At 40.2% G+C, this 21,085-nt stretch overlaps 1 protein-coding gene across 5 annotated transcripts in view; it reads right to left on the reverse strand.

Annotated features, from left to right (window-relative positions):
- Positions 1-20,271, reverse strand: part of LOC148517537 (E3 ubiquitin-protein ligase RNF170-like) — a 51,982-nt gene extending 31,711 nt beyond the window's left edge. For 2 of the 5 annotated variants that reach the window (XM_088478404.1, XM_088478402.1), the window contains exons 1-6: positions 20,199-20,271; positions 10,975-11,133; positions 10,161-10,236; positions 5,491-5,602; positions 5,182-5,255; positions 1,576-1,683 (exon numbers count right to left, since the gene is read on the reverse strand). In XM_088478404.1, the coding sequence (XP_088334530.1) occupies positions 1,576-1,683; positions 5,182-5,255; positions 5,491-5,602; positions 10,161-10,236; positions 10,975-11,111 (507 nt within the window). In that variant the 5' untranslated portion in view covers positions 11,112-11,133; positions 20,199-20,271. The other 3 variants (XM_088478406.1, XM_088478405.1, XM_088478403.1) reach the window with 3 other exon arrangements.
- Between the last annotated feature and the right edge of the window lie 814 nt (positions 20,272-21,085).

Consider the following 21,085-nt stretch of genomic DNA (forward strand, 5'->3'; position numbering starts at 1 on the left):
GACCTACGGTCCCGTTGGACACTAAACAGCAGCTGGAGTAGAGGGAGGATTGAGACGTGGCCAGATCGATACTAACACTACCAAATTATCAAGGAGCAGCTGAACTTTCGTCTCTCCGGCACCTCATTTTTTGGATCCACCTCCTCCAGCGATTCTTTTATTAACATTATCAATTTATTATTACACTAATATATTTGCTATATTTAGCTTCTTATTTTATTGTCATTGCTAATTGTGTGTGTGATTATTCTTGTTGTTTATACATTGACCGGTCATATTGGATTAATTGTAGTAAATACATCTTTTTTAATTAGAACTCTTGTTTTAGTGGTGATTTGCACTCATCAATTCTCTTTGGATTATATTTATATATTTTTATTAGTGCAGATATTATATTTCTTATATCTTTGGAATAGAAAAGGGCCTTCCCCAAGCTGTTGCCACAAAGTTGGAAGCATAGGATTGTTCAAAATGTCTTAATATGCTGAAGCATTACGATTGCCCTTCACTGGAGAAAAGGGGCCTAGCCCAAACTCTGAGAAACAGCCCCACACCATTATCCCTTCTCCACTAAACTTCACAGTTGGCACAATGCAGCCATACAGGTAACGTTCCACCGGATTTCTCCAAACTTAGACTAGCCCATCTGACTGCCAAACAGAGAAGTGTGATTCATCACTCCACAGAACACATTTCCAATGCTCCACAGTCCAGTGTCGGTGTGCTTTACACCACTCCATCCGACGCTTGGCATTGGTGATGTGAGGGCTTGCATGCAACTGCTCAGCCACGGAAACCCATTCCATTAAGCTCCATTACATTAATGCCAGTGGAAGTTTGGATCTCTTCAGCTATGTATCAGCAGAGCGTTGGTGACTTCTATGCACCATATGCCTTAGTAGTCGTTGACCCCGCTCTGTGATTTTACGTAGTCTTCCACTTCGTGGCTGAGTTGCTGTTGTTCCTGAACGCTTCCACTTTCTAATAATATAACTTACAGTTGACCGTGGAATATCCAGCAGGGATGAAATTTCACAAACTGTCTTATTGCAGACATCCTATCACACTACCACGCTTGAAGTCACTGAGCTCTGCAGAACAACCCATTTTGTATCGCAAATGGAGAGTGCATGGCGAGGTACTTGATTTTATACACCTGTGGCAACGGGTCTTACTAAAACATCTCAATTCAATAATTAACAGGTGTGGCCAAATACTTTTGTCCATATAGTGTATCCGTATTCAGCACAAGAAAACTACTATAAGAATCCGGTATTTTCATCCTTGGAATACAGGAGAGAGAAAAAAAAAAAAAGTTTTCCCCGGTGTTATGGATGTTACTCATTTGTACACGTTTCCACTGGCTTATAGGGGAAAGAATCACTGCAGTTTTGCTTTGTTGTATGGTTACTTTGCTTTTTTTTTTTTTGCTTGTTTACATGTGTGTTTGTACGTATGAAGCAGTAGTCCATTGATCGGTATATTACATCATATTGCTTTGTGTGCAGGTGACATAACATACAAGCAATCACTTACTAAAGACATAAATAAGACTATTTCTTTCCTTTTACTTACAGAACGAGGCTGTCCAGAAAATCTTCTGTTGTAATTATTAACTTCCTGAAATATTTCTTGTGCATCTTCCTGTTCACTGACATCAAACAATGGAAACAACAAGGTTACCTGAAATGGACAATATATTTACTGACAAGAATAAATTATACAAATATATAAGCATTACTGGAGTATAGCTGCAAAAGTATTTGTGCAGATGATATAAAAATACTGTAATTAGATTACATCATTTCTTTTCTGTAACACAGAGTTATTATTTATCCATCATTCAGCAAATCATTACTTTAGGTTTGGTGTCAATGTCCTGGCAATATCCGTCGATAGGAGGTAGAAATTGGTGAACAATAGGACAGTAGCGCCTGTAAAGGTGGGTACATACTCTACAGATATATATCGAGTGATCCGCAGATATATCTGCAGATAATGGTTGTTCGTCCACACTGAACAACCATCATCTGTGCCTGCCTGCAGGTCCCGGTGACCAGGGGGTGTGTCCCACCCCCCTCCTCATGCTGCCGCTGTGTGTGTACGGGCGATGTCTGCAGACCTATCTGTCCATTGGCTGTGCAGCACAGCCAATGAGATATGTCGGTGAACGCCGATGTTCACCGACATATCGTGGGTACACACTGCCAGACGGGCAGCAGATACATTGGCCGATCAATTGATCGGCCAATGTATCTGTCAGTGTGTACCCAGCTTAAGGGAGGATATCATGTTCCAGAAATCTATCCAGGAAGGTTGGAGCTTGGAATAGTGCCACCATATCGAAGAAAAGAGCCCTCTGATGCACAGCCCCTACAGCAGCAACTAACCACATTTAAATGAATTTTATTAGGAAGAGTTGGAACATAGTACCACCTGTAAAGTAATTTATAGACATTTTCCTTGATGTATACACAAATGGAGCTGCAGGAAGGGTAAGCCGGATCCTCCCCCATTTGTCATCATCTAGAGCAGTGATTAACAACCTCGGTCCTCAAGGCACACTAACAGTCCTGGTTTTAGTTATATCAATGATTGTGCACAGATGGTTAAATCAAAATAACCGAGGTACTAATTAAGTCACTTGTGCTCAAGTATGGAAATCCCTAAAACCTGGACTGTTAGTGTGCCTTGAGGACCGTGGTTGGGAACCCCTGATCTAGAGTATCTCCCAGGTCCATCTCCCATAAAGATTTGACAGTCCCTGTGTAACCATAGGGTTAATAATTAGATTTCAACATTTCCCAATGAGACCAGCAAATGTACTATGCAGAATTTGTCCATGTATATTTTTAGAGAATGGCCAACTGTTAGGTCTCTTAATGTCCTGTTTGACCTAAGTGCAGGGAGCTCATAAGAAACAGTAGGCAGTAATCGTACCTTATATGGTGTGAGAAATCACATGCCAAGAATGGTCAGTGTAAGATGGACACAGAATAGTTTGGTCAGCAGAAAGTATAGTATACCAAGAGTGTTTGCCTATGATGAGAAGGGAATTCGTCTGGAGGGAATTTGTGTGAGGCAGTGGAATGACATGCATCTGTGCTTAGATGTCTGCGGGTGTGACCATCCATTATCAATATGCAGGATCCTCAGATGAATGAAGATATGAAGGACATATTTACGAACTTGCACATATAAGTTGAGTATTGATACTTGTACTGCTTTTCATTCTATTGAATTGATAATAAACTGCTGTTTGTTCATATAAGCTTATAAATCTGGTTATGCGTATCTGTACTCAAATACGTGGTATTTTTCACCGATAACCCTGTGTAATAAATGTCCACTGGGGACACCCTGTTAAACTGGGAGAAGGATTTGAAGTTCTGAGAACACTATTGACACTAGGCCCTTGGAAGAGGCTTGTCATAAGATCCTGGATTCACAGGTGGTAAGAGGTCTGTGTCTTAAATGCTGCCTAATACTATGAAAGTGTGTGAATTGAAGTATTCATAAAAAAAAACATTATGAGGGATGTGAAGTCTTGTAGCACCAAAAACATAGGAAGGAGTGTGCCCATTAGGAATATAATTTGAATATTTAAGTCCACCTTCCAGATAGGGTTCAGATAAAAAAAAAAAAAAAAAAAAGGAGAGTCCCGAAGGAAAATCCAGGTTGTTATAAAGGGGTACAAGAGGAAGTGGATGTGGATAGGAAGCCACTCCAAAACTGTGATTGGTGAATTCCCATATAGCCAAATAATGCAGAAGTTTGATATCTGAGGATTTATTTTGAAAACAGACATCTAGGAAGCCACAGGAAGGAGGAGGCGGAGGAAAGCCCAACCATATTGGCCTCAATCACAACCAGACCCTCTCTGATGTAGGACAGCTCCATAAGACGTACTGGGTGAGTTGGGAATACTAAATAATATCCCCTGAAGACGGGAACACCCAAACCTCAATGCTGAGTCTCTGCAAAATCTGTGGACTCTACGCTGTTTACTTAACTTTGGCGAGAGGTGTTACAGGAATTTGAATACATGGAGGGGAGGACACAGATTGAATGGGTCTGGAATAAATAAGGAGGAAGTTCATTTTGACAGCAATGATCAGGCCAATCCAGGAGAAGCACTAACAGGACCATCTTTCCAAGTTGGAATTGATTAGTGAAATAGAGGAGGATAACTGGCTTGAAAAAGTTGCGATAAGGTTTGGTAATTTGAAAACCCATGTACTTAAATTGATGCCATTGTAAAGATAAATTATGTTTTCCTGGAGTTTCTTTAGTGGTCAGAGTGCAGTACATATTCTTCAATAGTTTCAAGAAGTCAGCGGAAGAAAACTGGCCAGATCTGTGATATTCAAAAGAACATTGCTCATATAGAAGGCCATCTTGTGCGTGTGAGCACCAACAGATAATTCATTGATGTTTGGGTTAGCATGGATCTTGGCTGCCCAGGAAAATGTTAAATGGTCAGGACCATACCCTATTGGCCAACACAGTAGTTCAAGGACAGCGATATAAAGCTTTGATCCCTTTGAGGAACTTGCCCTCAAAGTCAATTCCCAAGGACTCAAAACATAAATCACCAAGAAATGCGCTCAAACACCTTTTTGGTGTTGAGTGCAAGGACAAAGGCTGAAGCATTCTGAGAGCATAGCACGTATTAAATCAACTATGTCTAGAATTATCAGAAGCCAGTTGGCATGGGTCAAATCAACAAGGTCGGGACAAATCAAGGAGGACAGGAGCTGACAGTCTGTTCTCCAGGAGTTTAGCATAAATTCTGAAATATACATTTAATAAACAAAAAATAGGGTATAATTTACGCAGTGCAATGGGTCACGTCCTAGTTTTTGGATTACAATCCTGTCGGCCCATTTGGCTGTCAAAAGTTATCAGCACTAAAATTTATTATAGAGGGAAGGCTGGTGCAGCGCCAGTATCAATTATATTTTTTTATATAGTATTGGGGTAGCAATGAACATTTTTATAAACGTTTTCCAATATGCCACTTATATAAACAAGCTCATCTAGAAATAATGTTCTGATGTAGAGTGATGATAATATACACTTAACAATTGACATAATTTGGTTTCAAAAATAGAATTCAAAAGAAAACCACTATCTGTTTATGACACATCCAGCATACGCTACCATAGTAACATTTCTTACCGTTTGTCTGCAAATAGGGCAGCTGATAGCACCAAGCCATGAACCACATCTCCAGTATGCAATAATACATGAACCTGTAAAGATATATTTCTGACATTTATATAAAAGCCATAAAAGGGCTGTGTACTAAACTATTACTCACACAAGATAAATTACACTATGTAAAACTAAGCAAGAGTCAGAGATGCCTACAAAAAAAACCAAAAAACAGTTTGCACCCTGAATACAGTATTCTACACGAGAAAAGCAAATTAAAAATTGGGTTAAAAATTGGAGTAATCATTTAGACAAATTTAGAATTATATTTACCACAGAAAAGATGACCACAGTTTGTTTCCAATGGAAACGTAGCTTGTTGTAAACAGACTGGGCAAGACATGTCTGAGTAAAATTGATGCCGAGGTGGGACAGTTGTTTCCTGCTAATACAAAACAAAAGCAATTAAAATGATTTAGAAATTCTCTAACTTTATTTATTATATTGGCAGAATGCAGACAAGTGATACATATTTATTAAAACCATTTCTATTTTTTTTTACCACAAACTTTTATTACTCATACAACTAGTATAACTGTGGGACCCCCATTATTTGGGTGCCAGTTAAACCTGGTCTTCGTTGCTCTTCCAGTTATAGCAGCCTGCAGAATTTTAAATCAGAGTGGGTCTCAAAAGACAGCAGACTGAATGGCTACTGAGGGAAATACAACCAACACTCCTCTTCTTGAACAATAAAGGTGAAAAGAAACACAAAGGAGTAAAATAAAAATAAAGTAATACTGTGCAAGCTTTGCCTGTCTGAATAACACTTTTCCCCCCCATCTTTCAGAGTACAAAAGCTTCCAGATAAGTGCATACGTTCTTTACCCTCCAAAAACTATGCGCATGCCTGGTCCTGCGAACATGCAATGGGGAATTTGTCCTTCTCAGCAGCTTGTCTAGGCCCCCGCTGGGCCCCTCCAACTAGCATGGGCATGGGCAATCAGTACCTGCAGACCCCTCTCTGGGCACCCATGTGTTTGTATCGTGTGCACAACTGTTATTTGTGCGTCATGCACGTAATTAGAAGTAATCCATTCAGCAGCTGCTGTTTCTGATATTTCCAAGTGGCCTACACATTTATTCAAAAATACATACATTGGTACAGCTAGATCATGGAATAAATTAGCTTTCATTAATGCACTAGTACATTTCCTGGAGGCCAGCTGTGAATCATTCACAGTAGGAGTCAGTGCATGAAACAGGATACAGGCCTGGAGAGCAGACAAGGTAGGGCAATTACTCAACACTGTATGTTGCAAGTTACCCCCTGCCCAATGATTAAAATGTAATAAAAATGTCAGGCCACATTGGCCTGACATTGTCAGCCTTCGATGGTGCTATATATGGTACATTGATTTTTCCTACAAATTCGACCCAATCTTACCAAGTACTATGTGGACGAAGACATACAGTTTGTCCAGCAACTTAACAAAAATCAGGATTGGTTGCTCATTCTTTATCAGAAACGTCTCCTGATGGGTTACATATTTATAAGGTAGGCGGGCTTGGTTAAGCCATCTGCAATGGGAAATCTTAGCGAACAGCACATTTGTTTTGCCCATTTTTGTTTTCCGATGGGATTACTTTGTGTCAAGAGAAGATAATAAAAAGGTAAGTGTTATATCCACTACAGTAAAAAACATTATGGGTGCAAATTATACGTTGAACAATGGTGCAAATAGAGCTTAAACAAAAAAATAAGTGGGCACAGATCATATTACTATACTAAAGGTGGGCATTATATATCTTATTGTAATAAAGGCAACAGTTATTATAAAAGGAGGCACATTTATTAGTCAAGAGGGCACAGAATTTATGAATATACTAATGAAGCCTTTATATAAGTATAATGGCCCCTTTATTCTATTGTATTAGTAAAGGGGACATTTATTATAAAGGGGAAACAGTTATTAGAAACGTGGCATATAACAGTTATTAAGCTATAAGGTATACATTTACTTTTGTTGTTTGGTACCTACTGGCAAATGGTTACAGGAGGGGATCGAACATACTACTCCCCCCCCTCTTCCCCAACAGACTGGGACCAATGATAGGTAGCGCAGCCAACTCAGGAAAAGCAGAACGTTTAGTTATCTTGTCTGTCCCCACCCCCCACCCCACAAGAGGTTCTCCTGCAGTTTGTGTAACCACAGGTCAGTATATCTGGCAGTGTATATTTTCTATATGTAAAAACACAATTATGGTTTTGTTGTGTTTTCCCATTGGTTTGTAACTCACCCAAAAAAAGCAGAGATATAACCAAATCAAAACCTGATATTTTCACCATAGAAGTAGTGGCCATAAAATAAAGTGGAAATACACGGGTAACTTTCATCAATTTTAAGTAAATAACATGTCAGCATAGTCATGCTATGTAATGTATACAAATACTGGACTGCACAGGTTGGCTATAGATAATTATAGCTGTAATGTAAGAGGTCAGAGACGCTGAAAGGTTTTTGCAGGAGGTTCCGTCATCTAGGCAAGTTGCTAAGGATTTACAAGCAGCATTGTCTTACTTGATATCAGCAAGGAATGGAGAGGGAAAACCATTATCAGGACAGTGGGGCAAAGCACACACACAACAGCCTCACAATATCCATGAATGATCTCAAGTGCAAGGCAACCGCAGATCAACTGACTGCCTATTTCTACTTATGGTTCAAGCAGCCAGTTTCAGCAAAAATGGACGAGCAAGATATTATAGTGGTGTTTCATAATCTGATCATCACTCCTGGGAATACATGTTTGACAGTTTAATGGTACAAAGAGCACATGCAGTGGACTACTGAGCTGCAGTGTAAGGTAATATGCTCAGACAGATGACAAATCTTTCACCATGCTCTAGACAGGGGATCACCAACCTATTGAACTCTACAGCCCTGAGTTCTGGTTTCCGATGATTGTGATGGTGAGTTATGATGGTTCCATAATATTGCGGGGTGCATTTTCCTAGGGTGTACTCATTCCTTTAGAAGGCAATGTGAACTGTTACTTAATGCTACATAGCTATCATCTTAACCCCATGTTGCATCAATCCTTTACTTATGTAGCGTTCCCGCTAGGCTGTTTTAGCGGGGCGCGGCGCCCTGCCCTCCTTCTGGAGGGCAAAAAGCACCCTGCCCTCGAGGAGGAGGGCAAAAAGCGCCCTGCCCTAACAGCCTGCGGGAGCCGTTCTCACCCGCAGGACGCAGTGTCCCGCGGGTGGACAAACATGCGGTGACCCGGTCACTGCCGGAGAACAGACGCCGGGCGCATGCACCCGGCATCTATTCTCCCTTTCTGCAGCACTTGGGGGCTGCCCGGCATGTCCGTAAGCGCCGGGCACGCCCCCAAGTATGACGAAAAGGGGACGCGTCTCATAGACATGCCCCCTTTTCATAACCACGCCCCCTTTTCGGGCGCACGCACACAAGATTGCCCTCTCTAGCTCCGGCGCCCTGCCTGCCGCCGGAGCTAGAGGGAACACTACTTATGGGTGGGGTGTCTTTCAGGGGGTATACACACACACACACATCTATATCGACATACCGTACACACAGATATAGAATTACACAGCAGTACATTACTTGTACAATAATTTGTTTAAACATATTTATATCTACCCATTTTTCACATGTTAACAAATAACATATGTATACCATATTTAAAGGACAAATAACAGTCAATACAGCCGTAGGATTTAAAACACAGCAGGTCCTATTTCGGATGCAGTGCATGTATTTATATTAATTTGCTCAGTACATACCTGCGAAAACAAGCCCTTATAACAGAAGTGTATTCATACATAAATCATTGAAAAACATAGTATTTCTTTTATGCCATTTGGAACCATAAATTAACTACAACAGTTTACATTTTTCAAAAAACTATAAAATAGTAACAAAACTTCTACTATAAAAAAAACAAACAGGGGGAGGTCTTTACAAGACTCCCTTCTCCCCCAAATTCGTCACTGTTTCACGCCCATAGTTACATCATTGTGATCCAAACAAGAGCATCATTCCCACTATTATACATGTGCCAAGCATTATAGTCCAATGGTAATCAGTGTTCATACCACTACCTATGGCCCTGTGCCCAGATTTCAAACCTCATGCACACCAGTCTTATTGCTTCTCTTAATCATAGAACATGTAGTTTGTGTCATAGAAACTACTGATTTCACTTTGTGATGCTGCAGAATTTTCATATTCAAACCGTGCGACTTGGTACTATACCAATAATGATTCCTACTGTGAGGAAGAGTGAAGTCAAAAAGGTCAGCAAAACCACTTTGTCACTTTGTCCTTGTCAAAGTCGCTCAGATTTGTACACATGGTCATTTTTTTCTGCTTTCAACACATTAACTTCAAGAACAGAGAGCTCACTTAATACCTAATATATACTACCACTTGACAGGTACCCTTGTAATTAGATGAACATTATGATGTTATTCCCTTCACCTGCAAATGGTTTTAATGCTATTCCTGATCAGTGTAAAAATATTAATATATATATATATATATTTTCACACATACACACACACACTCTGTTACTGACGAAGGCACAATAAAGCTTTCGAACCTCGACATCTCGAAACACTGCAGAGCTTTATTTCTAATCAGGAGTGCCGCCATTCCACAGTATTGGTTTATCTCAGTGTCACACTGTTAATGTGGAAGGCACTCAGTAAGCAGCCGCTTTGTACCATTAAGTGTCAGATTTTGCACATATATTGTACACGCACACACTACATGGTTTTTATCAGTAGTACTGGTTAGAAACAGAAAAGGTAATTGAAAGGCCAAGTTTTGGGTCTTAAATTGCTCCCATTAATAATTAGTAGCACCCAAATGAGTAATAATCTGTTAGGCAAAACCATGTCACATGTTAGTCTCTATATTTCAATATCCAACTTCCTTGAAAGGATGTGAAAAAAAAACCCATAGATAACTAACCTGTTCATTTTGTATCTGCTCCCGTATGGCTCTTACCCTTTCTTGGTTTTCAGGATGAATGTTTTGCTGCTCACCTCTTTTGAACAAACGAAAACAAAAAAACTTTGGTTTCATTCAACATTAGTATATACACAAAAGTAACTTCGAAACTTCAAGTGACAAAATGCTAACAGACAATGGTTTTACAAATTACACAAAATAAATGGGGCGCCCCACATTTTAAAATTTCCACAATATTAGAACACAATGGTTGGAAAAGCAGCATGTATATGTTCCATACATTTATGTATAGGATATAAAATCCAGGAAACAGATAGGTGTGTGCATTCACATCCAACAGTCCTGTATTTACTATAAGTAGAATGGACTAGCAATTGGGGGTATAACTAAAGTGGATCAGAGTTGTGACCCGATTATCATTTTTAAATCAGTAATGATGTATGGGCCTCCAAAACAATGTTTATTACATTGAAAAAAAAAAAAAAAGGCATATGTTTAAGTTCTTATTTTTAATATGCTGAAAACGAAAAATAAACACCGTCTATATCCATTATATTCACTTTACCCATTTCATTTTCTATACTTTTTTTGTACACTAAATATTTTGATCCACCGAACTTTGTTATACGTTTCCACTTCCTTTTACTGGCACATGCTGAATATTTTACAGCAAATTGTAATATTTACCATATTTTGCCAAAGCACATTTCACTCTTTCAAAACACTACAAACAGTAATGTATCAAAATAAAATTACACCATTGTATAAAAGTAATACTTCAGAGCACTTAAAATAATTGCACCTTATGGCTTACCTTAACATGAAATATGTAAGTGCAGCAATAAATGTCAGACTGATGACAACTGCAACAATCACTTGATTGCTTACGCCTTCAATAAACGACCCATCATCTAACTGTAAGTGCAGAATATCTTGTTGGTTTTCAGCCATTCCAAACTACAGGCATTAAAGCCTAAAAGACAAAATAATGTGTAAATGTTCTACATGTTTTACACCTGTGTTTTGCAACTCCAGAACTCAGGGACCTCCAACACTGCATGTTTTACAAATCATCTCAGTATCACAGTAGGGGGCCTATGTATGAAAGACTGGAGAGAGAGAAAATTGTGAGCGATAAAGCACTAACCAATCAGCTTCTAACGTACATTTTACAAGCGGTGTTTGAAAAATGACAGTTAGGAGCTGATTGGTTAATACTTTTTCTCTCACAATTTTATATCTCATCAAGCTTTAGTACATAGACCCCTAGATCTTTTAAGCCATGCACTGTTACGGGTCCCTGAGGACTGGAGTTTGGAAACACTGTCCTACACAAAAATGTAATAGCAGGATTTCCTCATTCTATAAATGTTGGGTAAATGCGAGTAAATATTTGCATTGTTCTTACATGATCCCTAAACTTTAATACAACACTACCCCACAGTGGTAAAATTGTAGAATGCATGTGCAAGTTTACCAATGTCCTAAATTAATTTATTATTTATTACCAGTTATTTATATAGCACACATATTCCACAGCGCTTTACAGTGAATATTTGGCCATTCACATCAGTCCCTGCCCCAGTGGAGTTTACAATCTATATTCCCTACCATATGCTTACACACATACACACTAGGGTTAATTTTTCTTGCGGGCCAATTAACCTACCAGGATATTTTTGGAGTGTGGGAGGAAACCGGAGTACCTGGAAGCACAGGGAGAACATACAAACTCCACACAGTTAGGGTCGTAGTGGGAATCGAATCCCCACCTCAGTGCTGTGAGGCAGTAATGCTAACCCAGCGGCTCCCAAACTTTTTTGAATCACGGCGCCCTAGAGTATCAGCTTTGTTTTCAAGGCAACCCCTAAGTCAAAAGTTTGTTATTGAGAAATTCAGAATAAATGTAGTAAAGTAAAGTAAGTAGTGCTGACCTGTCATCTTAGGTTTGGTTATGTGGTGGTGGACAGGTTTGTGCTTTTGTTTGTCCACATACTTATATTACATTGACTACAAATAATTTGATTTGGTGCTGGACCACCAACCTGAGGCACCCCTGCAAGTGTCCCGAGGCACCCCAGGGTGCCACCACGGTGCACAGTTTGGGAAACACTGTGCTAACCAGTACACCGTCTCTGCTGCCCATTAAATAGCAAGTTACAAATACAAACCATTAATAAAAAAAATGCAAAAACCAGCCATTTAACACCTTTTAAGAACCTACTTTCCTTATGGCCACTGACAGCCTTCTATATGATCCTGCTGTATCAGTTGCCAATGTTTGGGGGGACAAGATGGATTCCACAGTTTTTCATGCACTTCTCCCAGGTTGTTTTTTTGTAGAAAAGCCACGCACCCTCAGCACAAGTACTGCAAATTAAAGTTTCTAAATGAATGTCGCATTTCTCGGGGGTGCGCATTAACGCAATGTCTTTAATTTTCAGGATACAAAATTGCTTTCCCAAACCTGCACCTAATTGGGTTGACCCTTCTTTTTTTCTTAATAGGTCGACCGTGAACATAACATTCATCATGTCTACACAGATGACATGTTAACATTATAGAATGTTTACCTAAACGTACCTGATTCTGACAGCTGCAGCAGATCCAGCATGGCTTCCAGGTCCCGGCAGACGTCTGACGGAGCGGTGGTTTGGGCGACTATATTCCCCCTAACCCTTACCCTTAGAGCCTAACCCCTACCTCCTGCAGCCTAACCCTCGGCATCCTGTGAATGTCGACATGTCACACGTCGACACTGAACATGTTGACATTCTGAGGATGTTGATGTGGTGCCTGTCAACATGTTGAACCATGTCGACATTCTATTGTAGTCATTATGGATGTCGACATTAGAGCGGGTGATAGTTTGTTTTTCTTTTGCATAACAATCTATAGCTGTCTTCAAACATTATACTAACAACTGTTAAACTAAACCATCAAAATGTATTTCCAGAGGTCCATTGTGCTCCCCTACATCATCTTTATTTGGAGGGAAGATTAATTATTATAAAATGTATATATATTTGAGGGTCTATGCTTTCATATTTATTGGCCTTGGTTTAGGACCCTTTCAACATGAAGGCATTGATCCTCCTTGCGATAGATAAATGGGATTATATCATTTTGTCAAATCTAACCTATTTTTCTATGTACCAGCAACCAAAGCATGCCATGGAGCACCAGTTTGGGGTTCATCTTCTAATAATTGACACAGATACGCTTTAGAGTTTCCTTAAAAAGAAAACCAAACTCCTGCAAACAGGTCTTGTCTCGTATTTATGGTTGTCTGTGACACCTAAAATTGTTGAATGGCTTAATAGCCATAGCATTTCTTTTAAATAGAAGTATGTAGAAACAACAGTTTCTGCATAATTTTATGAATTGCTGATATGTGCTAACAGTCTAAAGCACCCCTGCATAACGCTTATTAGCGCTACAGACCGCAGTCCCCACTATTATCAATTGGGACCATGGTTTGACCACTATGTACAAAACTCTGAAAAGCGTACTATTAATAATTGTAGCATTGCTGTGATTATTAACACATAGGCCCATTATACAGGGTTGGGACAATGAGGTTAGTAGTTTTGCAGATAAAATTTGGAATCTTGTATGAACGGACTGAAGATGCCACACTTAAGTGACAATTCAATTGCTTTAGGTACCGTAGCGCACGTCTAAAGTGACAGGAGCAATTCAATTGTGTGGGTGACCAGCCTCAAACTGGTTGCAATAGCCACTTTCTCATGCCCAAAATGCATGGGATTAGAGGTGTAATGTGGTTTCTCCCTTGCCAATTGCCAGTTAAGGCGCCTAAAAGATGGGCACACTGCAGTTAAGGTGCCCAAAAGCCCTACTTTAAGCAGATTTCTGTTCTCACCTCTGGACAAAACAATTAAATAGCCCCCGGGCACTCTCAACGGGAGCTACTGGCAACCAAAACCCTTTTAGGTCTTACATAGATTGCATCTAGATTCTTTCAAATAGGCATACGAGCATCATCAGAATGTCCCAAATGTAGTGATCCTTCAGGAGCTTTTCTACATATGATTTTGGAATGTCCTATAATCAATCTCTGGGCTTCTACTTGGGAAATTACCCTTGGAATAAGAATAAATATCCACCACCATAAATTCTAAAATATTAATCTTTGGATTGAATTAGGAAAAACTTGGGGAGTTTGTAAATTTACTCATATGTAACTTGATATCTTTGGCTAAAGTGGTATTTGCTTGTAAATTGATGGCAGACTGTTCTTCTCATATTCAAGATTGGATACACCTATTTTACAATACAATATGAACAATTCACCTATAAGAGCAGGGGTGCCATTCAGAAATTTTTGTAATACTTGGGCCAGATGGTCCAATTCTAAACTGCCAGTTTACCCTGTGGATGACGAGAAATGATCGCGATAATGCACTCCTCTAGGTGTCAGACCTTAAACTATAACACGATTGATAGGAACACTTCAATACAACTATTTTTATGTGGAGTCGATTATGATATTTAGTATAGGTAATTAAAATATATTTTACATAAAAAAAATGAGGTTTAACTATATAAGTTCATTATACACTATGCAGGTTTATAGTATTTACGTAAAATAAACTGTTATACAATATGTGATCTGCAATTAAAATTGTAAACCATAATGTTTGTATTGTTGAAATGTTCAATAAAAAGACATTATTAAAAATAAATAAAAAAGTGTATACATATATAAATATCCAGCCAACAAGTTTTTATTTCATTTGATTGCGTTGAATGCATATACTCTATGTAGCTCTGGAAGAAACAGTCGCACCTAAAACACACAGGTACATTCTAGAAAATTAGGTTCCGCATTGCAGCAACTCCCTAATAGAAAAACAAACCAGAAGAATTTGCCTGAAGGATCTCCTCTGATTAAATCTCAGTTGGCAATGAAATGCATCAGTTTGAGCCTCGACAATTTAATTAATTTGCGGACTATGAATGGAAATTGAGGATCATAACTACTGCTGAAATGTACACATCTTAGGAGTCTATCATGTATTAAATATTGCGATACTGACGAGATTATTAACGGTCCAACTCGGCAGGGATATTTTCATTTTTAATAAAAATATCCCAGCTATGTCCTACCGGGAACTTGCAGGGACAGCAGTTGCAGTAACCGATCTCCCCGCAAGTTATATGCCCGGCATTTAGGAGAAGTCTTTCATAGAAAAGAAAGACTTACCCGAGGGAAGCTGACAGTGCGCATAGCGTTAGCTTCTGGGGCTGGCCGGGGGCTGCGGGGGAGAGATCAAAAGATATCTCTCCTGCCCTTGGAGCTCCCATAGGCAGACAGTTGTTTACACCATCTTAAGATGGTGTAAACTACTATCAGTGCTAAACTCCAAAAAGCTTTGCTTTTTGGAGTTTAGTACATAGGGGCCAGATTGTAGTCTGATCTGAAGTGCTAATTAGCACTTTGCTGGATATTTATGTGAAATCTCCTGCACTGTGCTATTCGCACATAGGATCGATACATAAAATTATGCAGAAACTGCAGAATCTGCATGATTTTATGTAAAAATTTGCTTGATACATAGGCTCCTTAGAAGCTGCATTTAATGGATTTAAACTACCGGACATCTCAATCCACAAACGACCTTTACAGCTGCCACTGTGTCTGATACAATTTCCTTCAGATCATAGCATCACACTTTGTGGTTTGTGGAGTTCAGTTTTAACAATGTATCCAAATATACTATGTTTACTAAATGTTTGAGACGCTTATAATATTTATTCCTACTGAAATTGGCCGATTGTTCTATTTAAATATACTGATTTTTAAAAGTAAGTTTGTTTTTATGCTATACTAAATATTGAAACGTATAACTCCTTTGCTGGAATATCATTACTAGACAGAATAAGAAGTGCTCCATGGCCACTCTTTTTTGTTTAAATTTAGGTGTGAACAGATCACACCCTTGTGAGCTGCTCCATATATTATGTCTTGCTGTGGTCTATTTCTAGATCAGCAAGTATTATGCTCAATACCTATCTTTTTGTCATTGAAATACTGTATATTTATATTTACAGAAAACTAGCCCTTTAGGAGTAATTCAGTAAATCAACAGTTTCCAGGATTTAAAATACCATAAAGCTCCAAAATTAACATTTTCAAATATGAACCATGAAGGTATTATCATTGTTAGACAGACATTCCACTGCTGCTTCATTAAAAAGTGAGTATTACCTCTTCTATTGCATAAAGCTGGCCCCACACACAGCAATATTTTACCCGATCTGGCCGATTCCGATGCATTGGAACGACGGATCGTGTAAAATATGCCAAAATCGTGAGGAAATCGTGAGTCCCCACTCACGATCACGATGCGATTCCCTGCTGGTCGCACATCGCATCTTCAGATCTGCCGTGCAGTAGGGCAGATCTGACAATCTAGGAGGCGATGCTCTGTGAATGTCTGACTGCAGGAGAGATCGTATGAAGATTGGACACCAAATTGTGTGCAGATTGTGTGTAGATCGTGTGCAGAGCTGCCGGGGAGAGTTTCAAGGGAAATCGTACACGAATCGTACACATCGGCTGATCGTGTGCAGATAGCCATGTGTGTGGCCACCTTAGGACTGCAAATCCTTCTACATCTTTCACTAGTCAGTAGTTACTACCACATTACTGGCCCTGTGTATGAATAAACCAATCCACACTGCTCATTTCTCCAAGGCAAGTCTGGCATCTTATCAGACACTCTGGGGGTAATTTAGTGGTGGGCACATATGCTCTAAGGCTGGGTACACACCTAAAGATTTTCTGTCCAACCATCCAACTAGTTGAGTGGTTGGAATGAAAATCTGCTAAGGTATGAAAGCAAATGACAATCAGCAATTTGCTCCCAAACGCCAGAAAATTGACAAAAACTGTTGTTTGAACAAATGCCTTAGGCTGGGTACACACGTAAAGATTTTCTGTCCAACCATCCAACTAATTGATTGGTTAGAATGAAAATCTGGTAACATATGGGAGTAACTGATGATCAGCAATTTGCTCCTAAATGCCAGAAAACAGATGAAAGCTTATAAACAGCAGCATTTGTGCCAGCTATATGTAAGGTGTGTGTATGTGTATATACTTATGCCCTACTATAGTGGAGAGAAAGCATAAAGACTTGGCAGTGTAAGTAGATACAGAAATCACATTATCATATTAGTACACAATATAATGCAATGAAGTGTCAGAAACACAAGACAAAAAAGTGTCTGGACACTTAATAACTGAAAATGTTGCATTTTAAATATAATACAAACAAATATAATTATATTCAATTAATCAACATCTGTTGTTTTCCTTTTAAAATATCCAATGGGAATTTGCTTTAGTGCAGTAGTCCAAAGGGAAAGATCAATTAAGCAATGTGAACAAACACCTGTGACTTAGATATAATATGAATACAATGCTAATTATTTTAGTACTATCAGAGTGACGGAACAAGCAGTAAGAGGAGGCTAGATAGTACTACTGATATGGGGCCTGATTCAGATATACTGTATGATAATCTCACAGCAGCCTTGTCTTTGTACGCAGCGGCTGTGTAATAATATGCTAATGCAGTAGGAGGAGTCTTGTGTATATAGACTCTTCCTGCCGGCTTCTCTGAACCACTGCTGTGTTAGTAGACGCAGCATCGGATTATCTGCATAACCATCGGGCATCTGAGTAACCCTCATGTTACTCAGTATGACCGGGGAGTTCACGCTGAAGCTGCATACAAGGACATTGCCACAGGTTTCAGCACGCCCAGAAAACAGGGGTGACACACCACACCCCCATTTTCTGCAACGCTGTCCGTCACCACCCCAGCCCCACCCCCAAACGTCCATGACCAGTCAATCAGGCTGAGACATCCAGGGCACTGCAAGTGATCTCGCAGAAGGAGATATGCACACGCGCAAAGTGGCATCTCACACAGATCTTACCCCATCGGAGATACCTCTGAATTAGGCCCATGGTCATCTTCACCATAAAGACACATCTGTAGATACATGCACCACTAATTGTGCTGCACACACCTTATCCTTACAGTGTAAAGCCAGGTACACACTATATCGGGGGGGGGGGCTCAGGGGTCCGTATGCAGTGCATCCAGATGTATGGTGTCAGCCACTGGATCTTGAGATCTGCCTGCACCGCAGCCAGATCTGAAGATGCAATGAACGACCAACGTGAGTGTAGTGCGTGTACACTGAACGATTTGTTGTTCCAATCCATCTCAATAGGACAAATTATCCAATATACTGTCTAGTGCAGAGGTTCTAGGGATATCTCTTGAGGACCGCGTTTGGGAACCTTTGGTCTAGTGTGTACCCAGTTTAAGTAGATGTCAATACAAGGGACAGAAATGCAAAAATTTAGGTATACATTTTTTTGGTGCACATGTACAGAATGAAATGAGTAGCTAACATAAAAATCAGACATATACCGTACATCCAATTAAGTATAAAACACTCTAGTTAGTGCATGCATGTTATTGTGCTCAGAAATGCACAGCCTTTTATATTAGTGACAAATATGGTTTTACTTTTGCTTTGAAGTGGTAGCAGTATATACAGAAAAAAGGAGGATTCTAAAACCATCATAAATTCAAAATAATAAAACAAATAGGTGATATACAGGCGTGTATGCTGTTATATAGTATCAGAAGTGGATTAGATCTTTATGGATGCATTAAAATAGTACTTCAGATCACAAAAACACATGCAAAATGCCAAACAGCAACAACTGCATAAAAAGAAACTGAAAGGTGCGTATCCACTAGCAGATAGTGGAACGACAGTGTGATTACAACACTGTAATCGTACAGTCATTCCTCTTCCCCTGCAGTGTCTACACTGAAAGATATGTCATTCAGTGTAGGCACCCTCCCTTATACCTGAACATGGCCAATCTGTCGTTATCGGCAGATTGATCAGCATGTTCAGGCGATGATTGATATTGGAAACGACCAGCAGGAGCGCGCATTGCAGGTCGTTTCCGACATTTTCATGCCCGACTTGTTCACGATTAATGAGCGATTGAACGATATTGTAAATGTTCAATTGCTCATTTTAATCGGTAACGCAGCTTTACACTGCAATACAAAAAGTTGCACAACACAGTAAATCTATTTGATTTCTAAAAATAAAAAGCAGTTTCAAATATCAAAGTGGAAAAATAAACTTCACATATGTAAATGAATACTAAAGCACAGAGAAAAAGCCACTGTCCTGACATACCTGTCAGTATTTGAAATGTAAATATACAGGGCTGGGGTTCTCAACCACTATCCTCATGTATCCCCAACAGGTCATGTTTTGAGGATTTCTGTCTGTGGAAGCAGATGGGAAAATTACTGATTCAGCTAAGATTAACTCATCTGTGTATGTTTAAGGAAATCCACACAACATGACCTGTTGGTGGTATTTGAGGAGTAGGATAGAGAACCCCTGATATACCGTATTACAGAATATAGAATAAACCTGCTACTGGCATACGAGAAAGGCAATTACTATAGTTGTTGTGTAGTATTGTACATGCAATGATGTGACTTGTGTTACATCTACAACATGCTTGGTAATAAAGGTGGTATATCTAGCAGCACTGTGTGATATTAATAGTTACTGTATGCCCAAATAAAGTCACACAATTGATTACCTTTACAATGCTCATATACACTGGATACTCCAGGGATTACCACAGTTGTAGCAGACAACACAACACTACCACTTTCTGATAACTTATCTAACTAAGCACTAGCAACAAGAGTGTGATGCATTGTGAGTGACTAGCGTCTGTCCGGGGACACGCAGCAGCAGCGGCTCCTCGGCGCCTGTTGTTAGGATTGCTGCGAGCTACACAAGCAACATTACACACGGTATAACCAAGAGCGCAACGTGCCTAACCTCCTCCTGCAGCAGCAGCGGCTCCTCGGCGCCTGTTGTTAGGATTGCTGCGAGCTACACAAGCAACATTACACACGGTATAACCAAGAGCGCAACGTGCCTAACCTCCTCCTGCAGCAGCAGCAGCCTGTCAGCCTGGCACTGGGAGAGTCTCATCTCTTCCTGGAGGAGGTCGCTGTGCAGGAAACACAACGTATATCACCATCACTTCCTGCACATACAGTACACGCAGAGGGCTGCTGTCACTAGTGCTGCTATGCTGCCTGGAAGGCTGGTGCTTGGCACATACCTACAGTATATACAATATAGTATATGATCGAGTATAGTAACATTACACCATACGGTGTTGAAGTACAAGTGTTAGGGACCACCGCACCATAGCACTGCCAGCTGCTCATGCTGTTCTTCAGAGAGACATTCGTTGTTCGTGCAGATGACAGATTCGTGTACAAAAAATAACAAAATGTATTTGTTATGTGGCATTAATTCACAATAGGTGAGCAAAAAATCCTCAAGATTATTGCTGTAATCCTGAGGACGGGGCACGGAGTGGTCCTGCATCGTTGATTGATGCAATTTGCATCATGCAAATATTATAAAACATTGAAGCAGTGGCGTAACTAGGGCAGGCTCGCCGGGGCTCGTGCCCTGGACGCCGTGGGACCGGCGGCGCCTACAGGCCCGACCAGGGCCGGCTCTAAGGGTGTTCGACCAGTGCGGTCGCACAAGGGCGCCACCCCTCGAGGGCGGCACCCTTCCCCAGCATCCCGATTTTTGTCCCGCTGCTCCAGCGGGTGGTCTAATTGGGAGGTTGGCAGTGCCGGACCCCTGGAGTGTGAATGCATCCATTCACTGACGGAAGAGGGCTGGGGGAAGCCCAGCCAGTGACGGATTGCTGGGCTTTACCCCCAGCCTCATGTTATTTGGAGGGCACGCCTCCAAATAACGTCACATAGGGGGTGTGGCCTATGATAATTTAACATTAGGATCTT

This window comes from Taudactylus pleione, unplaced genomic scaffold (assembly GCF_031769625.1).
Source record: "Taudactylus pleione unplaced genomic scaffold, aTauple2 ptg000214l, whole genome shotgun sequence".
Lineage (NCBI taxonomy): Eukaryota > Metazoa > Chordata > Amphibia > Anura > Myobatrachidae > Taudactylus > Taudactylus pleione.